At 36.0% G+C, this 20,228-nt stretch overlaps 1 protein-coding gene across 8 annotated transcripts in view; it reads left to right on the forward strand.

Moving 5' to 3' along the window:
• Window positions 1-20,228, forward strand: part of LOC127071942 (uncharacterized) — a 204,183-nt gene that overhangs the window by 175,322 nt on the left and 8,633 nt on the right. For all 8 annotated transcript variants that reach the window (XM_051011802.1, XM_051011803.1, XM_051011805.1 and 5 more), the window contains 3 exons: window positions 5,041-5,058; window positions 18,905-19,062; window positions 19,882-20,016. In XM_051011802.1, coding sequence (XP_050867759.1) covers window positions 5,041-5,058; window positions 18,905-19,062; window positions 19,882-20,016 — 311 coding nt within the window. The remainder of the gene's footprint in view (window positions 1-5,040; window positions 5,059-18,904; window positions 19,063-19,881; window positions 20,017-20,228) is intronic.

A 20,228-nucleotide genomic window follows, 5' to 3' on the forward strand; every position in this document is an offset into this window, starting at 1 on the left:
ACCGTTCAACTCTTGATCAATCGGAAATTGGTTAAATTCAAAGACATTCCTTTTTCATTAATTTCAAACAATCTTTTATAATTCTGAACTAAAGATTAGTTGGCCATATCATAAATAATTTTTATCTAACAGTTTGATTTTTTTCTTTGACAAAGAAAAATAAGAAATAGTTTAAAAATGATTAACGCGAATAGTTATTGGATACATTGGATATGCAATAAAACGTCTGATAAATAATGCCTTAAGGTAATGTACTTTTTGGTTATGATAATATGATGGTAACTTTCCAGGTGAATAAGAGGGATCGTAGGTCACCCTGTACATCATATACATGGCACATACCAATGAAAAAGTATAGGTACTTGAGGCGATACCAACGTTCGTCCGTACGACTACGACCTCTTTCTACTTTCCCGCTCGATGTCGTCCGTCTCTTTTGTTATCAGTGTCCCTTTGTCCCTGTAGTTTGTCGATAATGTGCCAGGATCAAGGGTCGCGTCATTCTCTCTATCACTATGAGTTGCCAGAGAAAATGGCTGAGAGTATGAAAAGGGTCGCGTTATTTTTTCGCGAAAAAGCGAAAACAGATGTTTCGCATTCGGTGCGTATCGTTCCAAAATTCTACGGTTGAAAGCAAAGAGTACTTGACTTTTCAAAGCTTTTCTTTGTGTCTCTTTTAACTCGATACCACGTTCGGTCGCACCCTCGCGAATCATAACCCACGTAATCCGTTGTAAAGTCGAAAACTCGAAACTCCCTATAGATACGGTTTAACTATTTTAACGCTAAAGAACAATACTGCTCCTGGTTCTACTACTTGGATCTACTTTAAAGATAAACTCGAAGAAGGTTGGATTTTGCTTTCATAGATCTTTTTGATTTAAGAGAGACACTTCAAACACGGATGCGTAATATATATTAGATACGATAGAGACGGGATTATTCGCTTTCGATGTTGCAAGAACGCACAGGCCACGTTGTTGTTCGAGATCTTTTTGTAAAATATTAAAAAATATATAATATGATTCAATTAAGTCGGTTGACATAAAAATGAACATGTAATTACGAGGAGGCGATGGCGCCATTAGGCCGATAACGCCATTTCAATTCGTGCGTTATCGATCGTTCTTCCTGCGTTATTAACGATAACTCGATATACCTGTCTATCGAGAATATCATGAATAAATGAATTTATGGTTAATTTAATAATGAGCTATACGGAATAAAAAAATGCTCGTCGAGTTCACCGGTCACACAATTTAGTTTTAAATGGTATGCGTCGTATATTTTGCCTCTTTTCTTTTCTTTTTCTTTTTGCTTTTGAAACAGGCGTGCCTTCGTACACTCCTTTTTAAATTTCATTTGCAGCTAGAAGAAAATCGAAGGAATAGAAAGAAAGAGTGAACTCCGTTGAGCAATGTAAAGATAAAAGAGGGCAAAACGAACGATTCACTTGGCTGGAAATTCACTTGGCGCGAAATTTTGAAAACGAACGAAAGGACCGGTAGCGACACCGTCAATCAATAATCCCGGCTTTGCCGTTGGGAGAAAATTTTTCCGAATGAAAAATGTAACCGGCGTAAAACCGTCCGGAAGTTTCGTCGACAAAAAGTCTAACGTGGCATGCTACCACCGTAATTGCGGCATCATTTTTCGATACGCGTGACCGTTCGGATTTCGACGTTCCGGGTTTTTAAAATGCGCGCGCGCTTCGTTCCGACCAGCCTTGTACCTTCCGTCCCCCCGGTACCATCGCGAATCTCGTTGGAGCTTTCGGCGGTCGTGCACGCTTTTTCAATTTCTGTCACGGCTCGCTTCGTGCCTGCGAGTCCATTTTTTTACTACGAAAATTGGCTCGATCTCTCGGGCGTCGGCCATTTTCTTTTTTTTGTTTTTCTTTTTTCTTGTTTTTATTCCTCTGACTTTGACGTCATATTGTCGCTATTTCGTTCCTTTCTTTCTTTCTTTTAAATGTTGTCACCGTTGAAAGAAACTTTGGCAAAGTTTAACGCTAGATTTAAAATAAATGCCACCTATTTTAAATCTATATCTATTGATCCTAATGATCAATATCCTATTGTAATTCTAGCATTAAAAAAATTCATCTATTCTGTATTGTATCGAGACACGCGTTATATCACATAAGAGACAATAATACAAGAAATACTTTGCTCGTTGACAAAGGCCAATATTTTGAGGGAGTTTTCGTTTCGATAATCATAAATCTATATGCTTCTCCTCCCCCCCCCCTCTCTCTCCTTCTCTTTTTCCTACGGAACGTGACAACGATAATCGCAGAATTCGTTGTTCGTTTTAATTCGCATTTGTTGATCTCTTTTTTTCTCTCAACTATAGTTTCTTTCTTTGGATAAGTCTTGCTAATATCTGTTTGGATGTATACCTCCATCGATCGAAATTGTGCAATTTCTAAGGATTTTAAATTATATAAAAAACAGCACGAGAAAAAAGTGTGAATTAAAAATAGCAGCCATTAACTGCCAATGTATTCATTATCAAATTGAATGAATTAATATTCAAAGAGTATTAAAATAAAAAACATAATACAAAAAATAGTTCTAATTCTTGTCTTGTAGCATAATCAAATGCTATAGCTATATATGTAAACATTTATAAATTAGCATTTGTCGATCACTTTGTTATTTTTGTTCTTTTAAGGAAATATGAATATTTATAACAGCCACTCATGATCAAAGATAAAACGTAACGTTGTCTTGTCAATTAAATTTATCTGTTTTCTATTAACTCTCGTTATCTATTTTCTGCTTTCCACACACACGCACATGTGTTATATCTAGGATGTGTGTGTATGTGTGTAGAATACACTTTGTGTTATCTATTTTTAAAATAAAACGAGATATCATCTCTATCTAAAATATTTCTTCTTTATATAAAAATAACATAAACAATAAATTCGGAACAAATAATAATTTATAAGAGTGTAGCTCAATTTATTCTTTAAGATAAGACGAATAATGGCCTATAAAGTTTTTTATATTCTACTATACTTTTTTTTTACGTCGCACAATAATTAAAATGATTGTATAAAAATTGAAGAAATATTACTTTGCGCGATCTCTCGAGTTCTTCCACTAATCGTCGTTAATCGTCAAGGAGGTCAAACAATTTCGAAGGTTCGCTTAAAGATTGGATCAAGTTTGCGATGATGGCAAAGACGAAATCAAAGTTAATTGCCAATTTTCTCTGGCACCAGGCCTCTCCTCTTTTCGCAAGCTTTCCTTCTATCCTACGGAATTCATCCTTCGAACGTCAACAAATCTGTCTCTCTCCCTCTCCCTCTCTCTCTCTCTCTCTCTCTCTCTCTCTCTCTCTCTCTCTCTCTCTCTCTCACGTTTTCTCTTGCAAGGAGAGAATGGAAAAGGAGCGTCGTTTGTATAGAATGCCGCTTACGCGGTTAATAGACCGTTTATCGAACGTAATACTTAATAGCTGCTGCTCGATTAAAAAATTACTATCTCTAAAGGTTTATGAGAAAACATTTAATAAAAGCTGTAATCGAGTTGTGTCTATCTATTCAAAAATCTAATCGTCTGCATTTTCAAAAGAACTTACGAAACGATAAGTGAAGAGACGTCGATATACGAGTATTTTTCAAGCGAGCAAACTTAATCCAATGGCTAGACGGGATCGATAAACAACGAAACCGACGAATTCGTTACATTGAAATATTCATATGCCTGGCCAGCGAAATCCGGAAAATGCTCGATTGGAATTGACACCAGACGATTGAAATTGTTGTTTTTACCAATGTCAGTAAATTCCCCGTAGCTACGAACGATTCATTTCATTTCTTTTTTAAATGAAAAAAGACAAAGAAAAAAAAGAAATAAAAAGAAACAAAATTTATCTCCAGAAAAAATCGCATTTACTCTTCCGATTAGAATTTAGAAGATAAAACATAAATGAATCGAGATGGTTCGTTTTTTAAAATAAACGAAAGTGTAGTCGGTCAAGAAAAACCGTTAAAAGTCCTGAAAGATGCGCTACTTGCTTATCAAATATTCTATTCGTTGAAAACGAGTGATCTCGACGCCAAGTTCCGGTTAAAAAAAATAAGAGAAAAGAAAAAACAAAGAGAGAGAAAGAGAGCGAGCGCAGAAGGTCCATAGAGTCAAACGTCGCATTCGCGCTTTAAAGTGTCTGATAAAATCGTCATCCTAACTGAAACTATTACAAGGATCTACATTTCTCCGTGCTTTTACAAAAAGAAGATGGAGAAGGAAACGGCTCCGTGATGTGTTTCTAAATTCTGTAAAATAACCATTCTAAATTCTATAAAAGTCTTATTATCGGTCGTTCGAACTAACAACGGAGAATAATTCATATTTTGGCGTTACAACTTTGAGATTCGTTCCAATCGAAAGAAATCTTTTCAGACGAATAAGTAAGCGAATAAGTACAATAAAGTAACGTCGAAAAATCGCTTAGCGCGTTATCGATATTAGAAAAGACAATTAGTTTGTACGGAAACAAACCTGGACAAATTTCGTTCGAGACCTTTTCGTATAATCGATATTTCCGACAGGCTGGGTGATACATTGACTTCGACGATTTAGCCGCGGCGTTGAATCTGATAGGGAACGGCAATATATCATTCCCATTTCAATTACAACATAGCATTCGTCATAAACGCGTGTCCTTCTCCCTCCCTTCCTTTCTACCTTCCCCTCTTCCTATGCTCGAAATTTATCATTACCGTGCATGCATTAAGACGAACCAAGCTTTTCTTCGTTAATAAAATGAACAAAATGCAACTCGCGTTGATACGTAGAAGTAATTAAACGACATATCTATCGTTAACGAGTATATAAAATTACCGTAATTTATTAAAAATCATTAAACGACATATTATCTAACGTGAAATAGTTGGACACTCGTATTGCTACATGCGTTTATTAGAATGATCTAAGATGGTATATCGCGTGTACTTAGCTAATTTAACCAACTTAACGTGTTTCTTTTTTTTCTATACTTATCGATCGTTCCTCTTTTTTGTTACAGGGACTACTACTACGACAGGTGAGTGTGCTTGGGGATTAGCCTTGAAGGAACGCGTGACTCGGTACAGTATAAACAAATAAATTACTTTTTTATCGTACCGACATCCGAAAAGATATGGAGGGAAATAAAAACATAATTTTATTTTTTCTATTATCGTAATTCCCAGACGAATAAAATAAAAAAGGAAAGAAGCTAATTTCAATAATTTCTAGAATCACGAGGAATACAATCGAAAAAAAATTGCTTGATTTGCATAGGGAAATCCTTTCGTGAGAAAACACTCGTTTCATTTCGATTATTTTCTTGCTTCTTCGAGAGACCTCTTAGCTTCATCAATTGACATTCAACTCCGTAATTCGACTCACAGCGAGACAACATGCTCGTTCGTGGACACGTTCCTGATTAAAAGTATTGTCGTTTGAGAAAGAGGCCTTTCAAAGGAGCTAGAATGGGAGACAAGTATGCTGGGGAGTGGATTCAATCTAACCATTGGACCGGCCAAGTGCTGTGACTTTTGAAAGGGCAACGAGAGTTCGTATTTACGTGACCGTAGATAATAATTATTAACTCGAGGACTCGACTCTGCGCGTCTCTTTCTTCTTCGTATCACGAAATAGGAAACATTTCTCTCTCTCTCTCTCTCTCTCTCTCTCTCTGTCTCTCTCTCTCTCACTCTCTCTCCCTCTCTCTCTCTCTCTCTCTCTCTCTCTCTCTCTCTCTCATTTTTCTCTATTTGTCGGCGTATCCGCGCACAGAATTTTAAAATAAATTAACACGCATGTGCAGCGGTTCGAGAAGCGAGGAAACAGGATAGAAAATAAAGAGAGAGAGAGAGAAAAGTGGCGAGTCGCACACCATAACACACCGAGACTTTCTTTTGCTTTAATTGTCACAATTCAGAGACGGTTCGTGACCGGCCTAGAAAACGCATGCGGATATATTCTATAGAAAACGAAATGCCGTCGGGGAGAAAGAGAGAGAGAGAGAGAGAGAGAGAGAGAGAGAGAGAGAGAGAGATGGTGGCAGCCCCTTTACCAAATAAAAATCATAAACTCGAAGAACCGTTGGTCGTAGCAGGGAGAATCGCATTGCTACTGGACGAATGAACGAACAAACGAACGAACGGGCTTTACTGGAAACACGTTGAATTAAAACAACGAAATACGAACGCGCAGGTGGTCTTTTCTTTCGAAAAAGCTTGACGATAAAACGTCTGATGTATTACTCTCTCTCTCTCTTTTTCTTCATTTCTTTCTGCTTTTCGTTTTTACTTATATGTAACATAAAAATGATGTAAAACAGTAGGTATTAATTCTTTCGATAATATTAGTAATATAGAAGTCTACTTATATTACAGCAATATGTGTACTAGGTGAAATAATAACGATGATTAATTAATGTAAAATAGATATTAAAAAGATTGTGAACTATCGAAAACTCAATACGTTTTCAACTGGATCATTTTTACGCGACTTTTAATTCATATAGCATACGCTTTGTAGAGCTCACAAATCTATTATATAATTATTATGGCTTATGGTTTTTTTTTTGTGAATTTGAAGAATATTTATTACAAAAGTAAATATTTAAGTTATAAAGTGTACGATAATATGAAACAAACAAGTTTATTTCAAAAGTAAAAAATTAGAAGATAACATTAGACGTGTTAATTTGATTAGTACATTTAAAATAATCGACCTAATGGAAAATTCTTAATTTCATTACAAAAGGAGCTCTCCGAATAAAAGGTTTCATAATGGAAAATTCTTCATTTCATTAGGAGAAAAAAAAAGAAAAAACAAAAAACAAAGAAAAATACACTTTTTTAAATGATGTAATCATACAACAAAGTTACTTACATGCTAATCAAAGGATTAAATAAAACCATTGTACTCATTATCATCGAACTGAAACACGTTAGAAAATTAGAAATCTCGTAGATAAAAGGCTATAAAATAATTTTCCATTTGCAAAACGAGAAATAAAATTTTCTGCTAACAAATTAATTCCCATTGCCAGCGTAGAATTAGCAAAGTCGGTCGATAAACGAACACGTGATCGTATCTTTCCATTATTTTACATTTTTTTTATTTTCTTTTTATCCGAGTATACATCGATGCGTATGAAACAGAGAGAATAGTAAATTGCATAAAAAAATTCATGATGAACGATCAAGCTGAACAGGGGATATTATTTTAATATTTGCATTGATATCAACATGTTTTATTACCATTCACTCGTTTTCTAGCTTTTACACAATAAATAAGTATATATGTATATGTATATATATACGCGCACGCACATACACACATACACAGTTGACCAATAACTTTGATCACTTTGAATAGCTCTATTTATTTTTTAAATATGGAGAAACTTTGTTTACTAAAGTCGTACGATATGGAGGGGATCCTAATATAGTAGTAATAATTTTTTTGTTAGTAAACGCGTAAAAGACATACTTTGCGCTTCAAATCTCTACGATTTTTAATTCTGAACAATTCCCATGTAAACAGAAAACATGGCTAATAATAACGTAGAAAAAACTTTTCTTTAATAAAAAAATAATCTGTTTATTAATTACTTAATCAGTTTATGTAATTTTAAAAAAAGCAACCTTGATCTGAAATTTCCTTTTGAAAAATAAGATGAATTTATAATTTGTATTTGTTTATAAAAATTGTTTATAACAAATTGTTAGTTAATTATTAACAATACGCTGAAAAAAATACAGAAAATCCTGCCCTTTAATATGGTATATAGAGATTGGAGTCTTTAGGACTCTTAGTTCCGGAGATATAAATAGGAGATACTTACCTTGATATATTGACCTATATAGTATAATTTCATTCATATTGGCTTAGTGACATACTGACCTATATAAATTCCAAAAATTTACGCGGTCCTAGTATTACTACTACTAGTAATAATAGTAGTAGTAGTAGTATTATTATTATTATTACGAACAACTGTACTATACGAATTATAAATGAAAATTTTTAAAGATGATTTCGGAACAAAAAATCGGAAGGATAAAATAGAGACTTGAAATAAAAACTGTTTTCAAGTATAATTTATTCTTTATTATTGCTATTCTTAAATACTGCTATAATATTGTTATAATAAAATCAATTTTATTAATAATGTTTAAATTTTATTTTTTCTTTTCTTTCTCTTTCTGTTCTTCTTATGACAAGATCATAAAAATAATGGAATCATTTAAATTTTTATTACAATTATGTAGATTTTATTTTGTTTATTTAAAACAAGGACTAAAAGGTTTACACCAACGGCTACGAAAAATTTAAAGACTTTTCTTTTGTAATATCTCCTAAATTAATAATTTTTCGTAATACATGAGTTAATACTTTTTTTTATAGAAAATGTCAAGCCGCATCAACGTTTGTTTCATTTAGAGCGATGCTGAGAAAATTGATGATGATGAAATATGAATGATCTAATTTCGATTTTCGACGTTGGCAATATTACTCACATTTTAAATCTTTAAACCCTTTTGTGTATCTTTCATTGAAAAAATCAATATGCAAATAATTTTCTTAAAAGTCGAAAGAAAAGAGTAGCGAGAGAAACAATTAAATATTATGACGCTTCTATTTTATTTTTAACAAAATAATAATTTGACTTGATGATCGAAAGAAGTAAATATCACGCCTCGTAAGATTTATGAAAAAAGAGAACTGGATCTTGACTATGGGATCTAATTCAAGGATTCTTTTCGTTTACTCAATTGGATGAAAACGAATAGAAAAAATGGCTACTTTAAAACATTCAAACGGATTACATCGTAATGAGAAACGATGTAAACCCGATTATATCCCGATCAAACGTCACTCTTTAGTTACTTCTATCTAAAGTAAGTCAATCGATGTTTAATTTGACGCGCGAGTGACGGCCGTCTCCGATCCATGCAGTTAGTCGATTGGGATTAAGCATATTGACTCTCTCTCTCTCTCTCTCTCCCTCTTCCTCTTCCTCTTCCTCTTCCTCTCTCTCTCTCTCTCTCTCTCTCTCTCTCTCTCTCTCTCTCTGACCCCTCGTTAAGTGAGAGCGAGGTCAGGACGTGTTCGGTTAAGCCAGATACAAGTCACACGACGATGTCTTGACTCTTGGGGAGGGCGAATGTCCATAATTAACCATACACCCTGTACCTGCTATTCCGTTTGATCCAACAGCACGTATCATCCAGTAAAACCAACTTAATTTACAAATGGAAAATTTCATGTAAAAACGAATGATAAGATATTCATATAAATACGTATTTTTATAAACATATAATTATGTACTGGCTTGCTTGTTGATCGTATCTTTTACTTTTTGAAATTAAGTAATCATGAATGAAGATAATAAATTTCCTTTTACGCATTACATATTTTCACTAGAAAAAGAGATATTTTATTAAAATCAATTCAATGGCTGATATTTCTAGTTTGTTAGTAACCATAACAGAACAATAAAAGACGTTGAAACGACATCTTATCGAATATTCTCGACTTTTCCTCTCTCTCTCTCTCTCTCTTTCTGCGAATCCAGTAGTAGATACGCACCTGCGACATTAGAGCTCTTATCTACCATTAATAATTCTTTCGATAATACGACCAAGAGCGAGACTGTATCTAGTCGAACGATCGTCGCCGCTACTGTGTAACGGCGGAGAGCGACGCATTAATTTCTTGTGAAAGCTTCTCGGCAAGAAGCTCCTCCTCCTCTATGTTTGTATGTATGTACCAGGAAAACCATCTTGGTATTGGTAAATGAACGTGAAAAGCATCTGAAAACGAACGGGAAACGGTGCTAAAACTCAAAGAGATAGAGAGAGAAAGATAGATAAAGTTCCATGGAAAAATAACGATCGCTGCAAAAGAGAGGAAAGTTTTTTGTGCGAAGCTATACAAATCGCCAGATATCTTCAAATGGAAAGCGATCTTTAGTATCGTCGAGATTGATCGAACGAATCTTAAAGACACCTGCATGTGTATGCATGCGTGCCTGCGTGTGTGTCGCTGAACGAATAAGTATATAAGGGTATATAAGGGTAATCGTTGAAGGTGAATGAAGAAAGAGAAGAAGGACGAACAAAGGCGAGCCAAGAGTGAAGAGAGAGAGGGGGAGGGGAGGGAGTTATTATAAAGATTTCGAAGAACGAGGGAGAACTTTCTCAAGCTTTATAAGGGTCTAGCTCTGTAAGTGTATGCGTATTTTGTGTACGAAGTACACAGGAATATTTCTCGTCATCTCATTTCCTTTCACGAGAAAACTTGCACGATTTGGTCCGTATGACGCTACTCGGTTCTTGGCCTGCTTTTGGTTTTTTCTTTCCTTTCTTTTCTTTCCGCTCTTTCCCTTTTTCTTCACTGTCTTCCACGAACAATTTAAGAACACTCATTTATCTTTGCAAAACGGAGAAAGCATTCACCAAAGTCGATCTCGTTCCGCTTTATTTCATGCTCTATTTCTTTTTACTTTACAAACGAAGACGTCTATGAGATTAGTATCGCGAATTAATTGTTTCATGAAAGCATTCTACTCACTTTCCTCGAAACATTTCATTTTCACGATCTCTGTCTCGGATCAGAAGAAAAAAACGATGAAATATTAGATTCGAATTGAAAAGGGACAGAAGGTTTGGAAGAATACAAAGATCGATCGGAAAAATAGAATCTCCCTTTGACGAAAGGGTGCGTTATGAACTCCAACGAGGATCGGGTAACGAGTTGCCGTCCAGTAAAGAGGTGGAGGAGGAATAGAGGAGGGGTAGCTTTGCAGCTTTGTACGCAGCAATTCTCTGATGGTGAGAAGAGCGTGAATGAACGTGTAGAACGGCAGAGAGAGAGAGAGAGACAAAGATAGGTAGTTACGTTCGTCGAAATTAAAGGGTTGCCACCGTAACGTAATTCCAAGCAGCCTGAAACTGGCTGTTAAACCAATGCAAATTAGTGCAAGACAATCCGAGCAAGGGAGGAGAGAGAGAGAGAGAGAGAGAGAGAGAGAGAGAGAGAGAGAGAGAGAGAAAGAAGAAGAAGAAGAAGTTTGCTCCTTCTAATTACGTATCGAAGAAGGAGGTGGAGGTGGAGGTGAAAGAGCTTAAGCAAAGTCTCCAAGCAGATCAGATACTATGACCACATTCATACTCCTTTCCGCAAGAAAAAGAACAAAACAAAAACAAATACCATTGTTTTTCTCTTTTTTTGCTCCTTCGTACTTTTTCATTAACACGTACATACGTGTACACACTGGATGGTCTCCTCGTAATTCACCGTCCGAAAAGTAAAACACGAGACACACGTTCCGAAGAAATTTTAATTTAGGTCGTTGGTCGGACGGGTTTACTGAAAAAAAGTAATAACAACGAATAAAGACGATTCGCACACAATCATTTCTGTAAAATCAACGTGACTTCTTTTTGAGAGAGAGAGAAAGAAAAATTGTTATACGTATAAATAAATGCATAAAATGCATTTCAAATCCGTTTAGACAATTTTTCTCTTTTATTCGATCCATCTCAATAATTAATCTACATTTGTATCCAATAATGATTCAACTAACCAAACGAAAAATTGAATTGATTCGATAGATCGAACGATTCATTTGATCGCCTAAAACAGTAGTGCGCATACTATAGCTTGCAACCCTCTAAAGAGATTGCCAAATTTTCATGAATCGTATATATGTATATAACAATAAAAACATTCAATAGTGATAGATATATTTTTGAATTGCCATTAAAACAAATGTTATTACCACTATTCTATACTAATAATTAATTAGGTATATGTTTAAATTAAAGGGAATAATGAACATTATCGGAACATAATAAGAGTCAATAAAATCGCAATTTTTAATCTGGCTGATATTCTTAAAGGGCAACTTTCCACAATGGTACCGGAGGAAGAGATGGACAAAGAGAGAACAAATGTCCTGCCGATGCAATAAAATGGCACGTAAACTGGCTTTTAAAGGGCACCGGACGATCGCTTCGTACGATCGTAAAACGTAGAAATGTCATTCGAGCTATTCGCGTGGATATTCCGACGACCGTTAGACATCATCAGTATCCATATATCATGAGAATGCACAGTGCATCGTATATTCAGCTAGCCCGAATCTGGATAACCGTGTTAACTAGAGTAGCACTTTACTCGTATAATGGAAATAAAAATATCAATTTTCTATAAATTTTCGATGACAAAGAAAAGCGCTTCACGCTTGTCGAAGAAGTCCGAATAATTAAACGCTCGCACGAAAATGATCTTTATCGAAAAATACTCATTAATTTCGTTAATAATCGTGTACTAACATCGTCTAAGATGAAATCTTTATTCAATTTTGACGGATCGTTCGTACCAATAGCGAACATCACACAGGGAATTATCAACTATTCGATAAGGTTTCTAATTCGTCATTTCTGATTGACGGATATGGGTCGCTCCTTTTACGTCGGATAAGACTTTACTTTCGTATATTAAATCATCTCCTCGATATGCCGCGACACAAAGCTTCAAATCGGATTCCTCTAAGCTGTCACGTCTAATCGTAAACGAAATCAGTTTCTAATAAGCTTTAGAATGTAAAAAATGATCTTTCACATAATCTTCACGTCCACCTAATATCGTTAAGAAAGAAAAAAACGACGTGTTGAAATAAAATCGTGGCATCGGTCATGAGAAATGCAATAATTTCGAGAAAATAGCGTCGCGTCGAGAGCCACTGACAGAAAGTTTATTTATGGGAGTGCGCGGCTCTTCTCTCTCTCTCTCTCTCTCTCTCTCTCTCTCTCTCTCTCTCTTTCTTTCTCTTTCTCTTTTTGCCTGGAGCAACAAGCCAGCCAAGTCGTAATAATTGCGACGTTGAAATGTAGTCCTGGGACGCGTCCTGTAACATCGTTTCATTCTTCTGTCCTCGATGAAAGCGAGAAATTTAACGAAGGACCACGAATCTCTCGTTGATCCTTAACTCGTGTCGTCAACAGGAAATACGTAGAAAATAGCCGATCGATCTACCAACGTTTGTCCAAATATCTTTCATCATTGATATTAATTTATTTTACAATTTCAATAAAATCATTGCGACATAAAATAGAAATATATTTGCATTATTACATCACGAGTGGATATAGTTAGCAAAAAATAAAAGGCGATTTATTCGAGAGCAAAAGTAATACAATCGAACGTACTATGATACGTAAAGGATGAGATAGGAAAAGCGATCGATCGTAACCACGAGAGGACGATGAGGAGACCGTTTACGAGCGGCAGGACCAAAGAGATGAGTGCATGCATATGTATTCAGATCGGACCGACGTCGAGGCAACTCGAATTCAGCGGATGAATTCTAGTCAAGGGCCTCTAATACCAAATTTCATTAAAATCCATTCAGACGGAGCAGCTGTTATACGTGTCGTCCTCGATATATGTACATAAAAAGAGAGAAAGAGAGAGACAGAGAGAGAGAGAAAGGGAGACATAGGAGAGGAAACGGTAAAGATAGAGACAAAAAACCGAGAGAGAAAGAGAGAGAGAAATACAGATGCTATAATAGGCTTACAGGATCTCCACAAAGGAACGCTCGAACGCGTTATCTTGGAAAAATGTTGCAATTTCTCGCGGTTGGAGGATGCTCGGGTTTAAGTATTACCCCTGGGAACTACATAAATTATGGGGATTCTAAAAATGGGAAAACGTCGGCTTGTTGCCACAACAGTGCGAGACAGGAAATCTTAATTATTCTATTTACATAAATCGAATAGAACACAATAAAAATATTCGTTTTTATGTTCTCTTATTATAAATCAACCAATAGGGGTCATGAGATTTTTATGACATTGTGTGAACAAATTTGATTTTTTTTTTTGTTACTTTTTTATTGTATACGATATTAGTATCGTCAATTTGCAAAGAATCGAGGCAAGAAAAATGTATAGAGAGAGAAAATGGTGGACGCAGGTGTTCAAGAGAAAGAAACGTCCCAGAAACTCGAACCACGAAATACCTTTGTTTCATATTATATATTATTATAGCCTTGCGCTGCAATTTTACTTGCGTTCCACGCCAACAATATCGTGTTCGTATCGAGTCTCCGAGGATGCTTCGATTATTTGCTTTCAATTAATCATCGTAAATAATTGTTGCATTATAGAGCGAATAATAAATGCAGCCGTTCTTGTCGTCGAACGCTAATAACGCATATCGGCGTAGCTATTACGAACAAAAAAAGAGAAAAATACATAGATGGTGAAATATTTAAATATTAAAAATTCGAATCTTTTTCATATTTATGTCAAAAGAATAATTATAGTATTTGTTAGAACGATAAAAACAAATTTAACTAATTTAATATTCAATATTAACTTGTCGAACTCTTACTAAAATTCTATCTTTAATATTTATATTCTTTTCTTAACAGATCGTTTCTATTTGAAAGATGTAACTGAGTAAAACGAAAATAATTACCGACGAATATCATCTTCGTTAACAATTAAACACATACATAAATAAATTTTTTCGAGTATTCCAAAACGAAACAGAAGAAAAAGGAAAGGAAGATTTCAGATAAAAATTGATTGAATTGAAGATAAAAATTATGAAGACAATTCAATTATTTTTTAAACACGTTATCTTTGAAATAAACGGTATTGTAATACTAAATAAAACGTATATATGAATATGATCCCAAAGATTTACTTCTAAAATAAGAAACTCGTCAGAGGAATGCGATGAAAGAGAAAGAGAGAAAGAGAGAGAGAAAAGAAAGTAAAGTCTTAACTCTTCATATCACTCTCTTCTTTCGTTTCTCTCGATGATCTTACGAGAAAATCGTCATTGAATAACGGATAATGGACGTCTCTGAAAGAAAGTGCGATATATATATGTACACACACATACACACACGCGCGTATATAAAGGTGGAAACGTGTTACGTTCTGTTGGAGAAGTTCTAACAACGACTCATTGGTCCCGGTAATATCGAGACGTCTTGGACAGGGCACGTTGCCGATCTAAGAAACGAAACAGGGCTTGCTACTCCTGTTGCTGGCAACAGTGGTAGTGACCTCATCGAAAGTATATATACACACATAGAAGAGAGTAGAAAAATAGAAGGAACGAGAAGAAAAGCTCAATGTTCTTGGGGTGGATAGGATACTCAACGGGATGAGGTGATTTGTGGAAAACAAATAATTGTCACTGGTGCCAATCACAGAACTCGTTGGACCGGACCAGCTTGTATCTCAACGTTGCTTCTTGATGAAAATCTGTCGATTTATTCGCTTCTTCCTTTTCTTCCTCTTCTACCTCTTCTGCCTCACCCTAGGCTCCTTCTTCCCATAAAACATTCGACTATTTTTTACCTCTCGTCTGTTCAACAAGAGACCGGTCCTTCTCGAGTGAAAGACTATGGGCCGTCGATATCTTTCTTCGTCGTGCAAGAGAGGAAAAATCGGACTTTTACTCGAGATTTAAGGTACCGCCTTGTTGACACTGATCGATTCTTACTTCTAGAATAATAGGTATACGTGTTTTGCGAAAATTCGTGACTGTGTTAATGATCGAAAGAAATATGACGAATAAGAAAGGTTCGAAAAGCCGGTTAAGTTTCGGTCGGCCGATAATTGGACATGGTTTTGTTTTTCGAAGGGATATGAAAAAATTAAAAAGAAAGGAGAGATATAGAGATCGATTTAAAGAAAGAAGAGATAGAGAATAGAAGAGAAGAGAAAAAAGAGAGAAAGAAAAATGGTCGAGACGACAGGAAGTACTGGCGAAGATGACATCTCTCTCACTCGTCCCTTCTCGTGCTTAGCACCCCTCTCACCCTAGAATCGTGCCTATTATTCGAAAGTTTCAAAGTGAAACACCGAGAGAAACTCCGACCGACTGCGCGTCGTGCGAAACTTTTAACAACGCCAGGAAGGCACGAATTCGTATATACTACGAGCGATGCCATTGGCGCAAAGGAGAGAGGGGGAGGGGGAGAAGGAGAGGGCTAAAAGATAGATGGATAGATAGGTAGAGATACGGAGGATGGCTAGAAAAGGTGGTGGAAAAGCAGAAGGTCGTGCTCTTCCTCTCTTTTGCTTTCACAGGACGCATAGAGGGGAACGCAAAGAAGACAGGGGACTTTTATTTCAAGGGAGGCTTGAGAGGGCAAAAAGCAACGGGACAGACAGAGGAAGTACATGGCCGGATAAATACGAGGGCTTGCGGATTTTTCGCTTTTTCCTCTCTCTCTCTCTCTCTCTCTCTCTCTCTCTCTCTCTCTCTCTCTCTCTCTCTCTCTCTCTATCTCCCTTCTTCGACCTGTTCATTTTATTTCCCCCTCTCCCACCCTCTCTCTCTCTCCATCTCTATCTATCTATCTATCTATCCATCTATCTCTTTCTATTCGTCGTACACACTTTGCCAATGCCAGATCGATTTTATCGAAAGTCTAAACACGCACGATTAAATTCACTCCATGTCGAGTAAAGAATAGTGTACGTGCGTATGCGTTTTTGTGTGCGTTTGTATGCTTCTATTCCTTCTGGTCGGAGTACTGGTTATGAACCGATCGAACCTTCTTTCCTTTTCTATACGCGCTACTAGACGAGAGAATCGTTTATCTTCTCTCTCTCTCTCTCTCTCTCTCTCTCTCTTTCTCTCTCCTTCTCTCTCTCCCTCTCTTTTCCTCCTCTTTTTCTCTTTCCCTCTCTTTCGACTCGCAAATCGATAAGGAATAGAGAATGTTTTCTGGTCGAGAATCTGGACACGTACGAATGAAATTCGTCGTCGCTTCGTTACGTGCCGATACGTAAAGATGTCCGATTTCGACTTTGGAACAGAAGATGTTCGTCGATTTACATAGTTTCCTCGTTTGTCGATCTCGTTCTTCTCCATTCGAATAGTTCGGCGAATGTTGACGGATACATTTCTCTTTTCTATTTCAATGAGAACGTTGTCAGTAATTAATTATGAAAACTCACAGAACGAAATTAATCATACAATCATGAGATCAGAAAACGTTTCGCTACGAGATACGAGTGAAAAAAACAAACATTATTAAACGACAAACGATGAATTTTTAATGGTCAATAATAGAATTTACATTAACGAGCTGACCTTTTATTCGAGACAAACATCGTTAAAAATCTAAGAGAGAATGTTAATTAATTATGAAATTAATTTTAACGATCAGTAATAAACAAGCAAACAAATACAGTAAAGAAGTAATTGAAGAAATGATGAACATTTCGCGAATACGAACGGAACACATTTTCGTGCTTTATTATGTTAATGATTAATTGTTTGTTCGAAAATTAATCGATCTCGAGCCATTTTATAAATATATCTCGATTCAAAAGCGTTTTCTTTATGTACAAACCTCACGGCAACCAAGTTGAAATTTCAGATGCCGAGAATAAAAGTTTCACGCGTCCAACACCAAATAATTTAATCTTAATTCGCGAATACCGCATTACTAGCCAACGCTTAATGAATTATTCAAATCTAATTTATTTGTCTTACGTGTGTGTTAACCACAATATATCTACTACTATATATACAAAGTAGTACTCTAAAATGACTTTTTCGAAACTATTGAACGTAACGAGTTGATTTTCTTTTTTTTATTGTCAAAATATCTTTTGATAGCTATATCCAAATTGTATATTAGATATTACTCGAAGAGTAACGTTATTTTATTTCCGTAATATTCCTCCTTCAGAAAGTACTACGAATACTTCAATTGTCGCAATCTCGATGTTAATTTCTTTAGTTTGTGCAATCGTATTTTGCATTATGATAATAGATAAATATATACCTGTTACATATACTTACATATTACAAATTGACTTTTCCGAAATTGTGAAATTACGAATTATATGTACATACATATACAGGTATTATATACATATATGTTCAGAAACGACGATCTCTTTGAAGTAGTCGCTTTTATTCGAAAGATAAAATACAACAGAAGCGTTAACGGGCTACATTTCCCAATCGAATTTAATGTCAAGTTCATAATTTTGTATTACCTTCCGTTGTACGGACTAATTGGATCACATCATCGCGGAATTTCGTTTCGTACAGCATGTTGCTCCAAACGTTTCAAAAATCATTATAAGTAGCATTCGAAATAAAAAAAAGAAAATTCGAAAGTTTCATGGGAAACCTGTACGCGTGTACGAATACTCAAACACATACACGAATATCGACGATAAACTCACTTTGCTGCAATTCGAGTAACATTCGTTTTCGCATGGAAAAAAAAAGAAAAGAAATAGATAAACGCTGGTATTTAAAAACCGATGATAACAATGAATAATTAATAATGAAAAAGAAAAGAGTTAATTGCGGCCCACCGAGAAGAGCTTTAATTTAACGTTCATCGAATGATACATGCGCATCATTGCACGAACGATACGGAAAATCAAATTTATATCCTAATAATCCGTAATTAATTTATCACTATATCGTTCATTGTTATTCGACCATCGTTTATTGCATGGATAATGCATGTTTTCGCTGATAACGTAAATTTGTCACTGTCTCTTTCTCGATCGTTCGTGCTTCGAATACATTCAAGTTGTTTCGACATATCAATAAAAAAAAATGCTATTAACTGTCGTTAATAATGATCACGCATTAATATTAAATTATAATCCTATTTAAAAATGTCGACAATAGCAATTAGGATGTTCTCGAATATTAAAATATTTGTATGATAACTTACGTAATAACTGCTCAACGTTCTTATACTCTGTTTCCGTTATTTCATAGATAATCATTAATTAATTAAGAATTAAGAATGAAACGAACGCGTCCGATTCCCTCTTCGAATCACCAATTACAAGATGGAACTTTATTTTCAGTTACTATGCATCGACCGCTTTTCCGCCTCGTTTGGCACCGCCTCTGAAAAGACCCCGTTTGATGCCACCGGCCCGATCCCAACATCCGAAGCAACAGAAACAACAGCCGAGCAACAATACTGCCGCTGTGCCGGACTTGAATCAACTCAAAGTATACAGTGAGTACAGTGAGATGCGTGGCGTCATTTCTATTCCTTTTTTTATAATTGCAAAAATAACTATTACTATTATTTATCTATAATATTTCATTAACGTCCTGTTTGATTCTCCTCCTGTTTGAAAGATTCATCGAACTGACCACGAAACTTTGTTCTTTTCAACGATTTCGACAATGAATAAGGAACAATCACGTTCCAAAGATTCTCTCCCTCTTTTTTCAATGGTATAAAAAAAAAAAAGGAAGGAGAGAATCTCCGGACGACTACAATTATTTTCTTGCTACAGGCAGTTTTCCCGTAAAGTGCTGACCAGGACACCAAGAGAGAAAAAGAGAAAGAGAAAGAACGTGAACGTAAACGTAGTCCTTTGATGGCCCCAGTCTTTTTAATGGATGATCGTAGAGAGAAAGAGAACGTCAGCCTCTAAAGCCGTTGATTTCACAGTTTTAGAAGCACGATCTTTCGACGTAAAAACCGCACTCGCCATTTACCTGCCTTCTTCCACGATGAAACGGACTCTCGATGCACTTAACCAATGATCGGTCGTTCAGAAATTTCCCTAAAAATTCAACTTGCACGCTAGAAGCTTACTCATCTTCTCGAAAGCTTCACGAATAAGTGCATTCTCGCGTTCTCAGATTCTCTTATATAATACGACGATACAAGCTTATGCGGATAAACGTGTCTCTCTCTCTCTCTCTCTCTCTCTCTCTCTCTCTCTCTCTCGCTATCTTTATCTCTCTATCTACCTACCTATCTATCTTTTTCTTTAGGATATTCACGTTGCACGCGTATTTATCAGAGGTGTTATACTTGCAGGTAATCCAGACATACTTATATGCGGCAACTGCAGGGAAATGTTCACCGATCTCGGGGAGCTGCTCGAACACAAGCGGAACTACTGCAAACTGCGGTTCACATGTAAATGTCACACCTTCAACGGAGCCGCCCCAAGTATGTACTCGAAAGAAAGTTAGAGGCGCGCCCCTCCGGTACGTAGACGCGTCTCTGACCCGATCGAGTGCCAACCACTGCCTCTCGCGAGGTGCACTCTCTCTTTCTCTCCCTCATCTTTTATTTACAAATCTTTCCTACCGTTCTTCTACGTTATTAGAAGACAAAAGAAAGAAAGTCGTTCGTCTTTATTATACTTTTTCTCAAATATA

The sequence above is a fragment of the Vespula vulgaris genome, chromosome 24, assembly GCF_905475345.1.
Source record: "Vespula vulgaris chromosome 24, iyVesVulg1.1, whole genome shotgun sequence".
Lineage (NCBI taxonomy): Eukaryota > Metazoa > Arthropoda > Insecta > Hymenoptera > Vespidae > Vespula > Vespula vulgaris.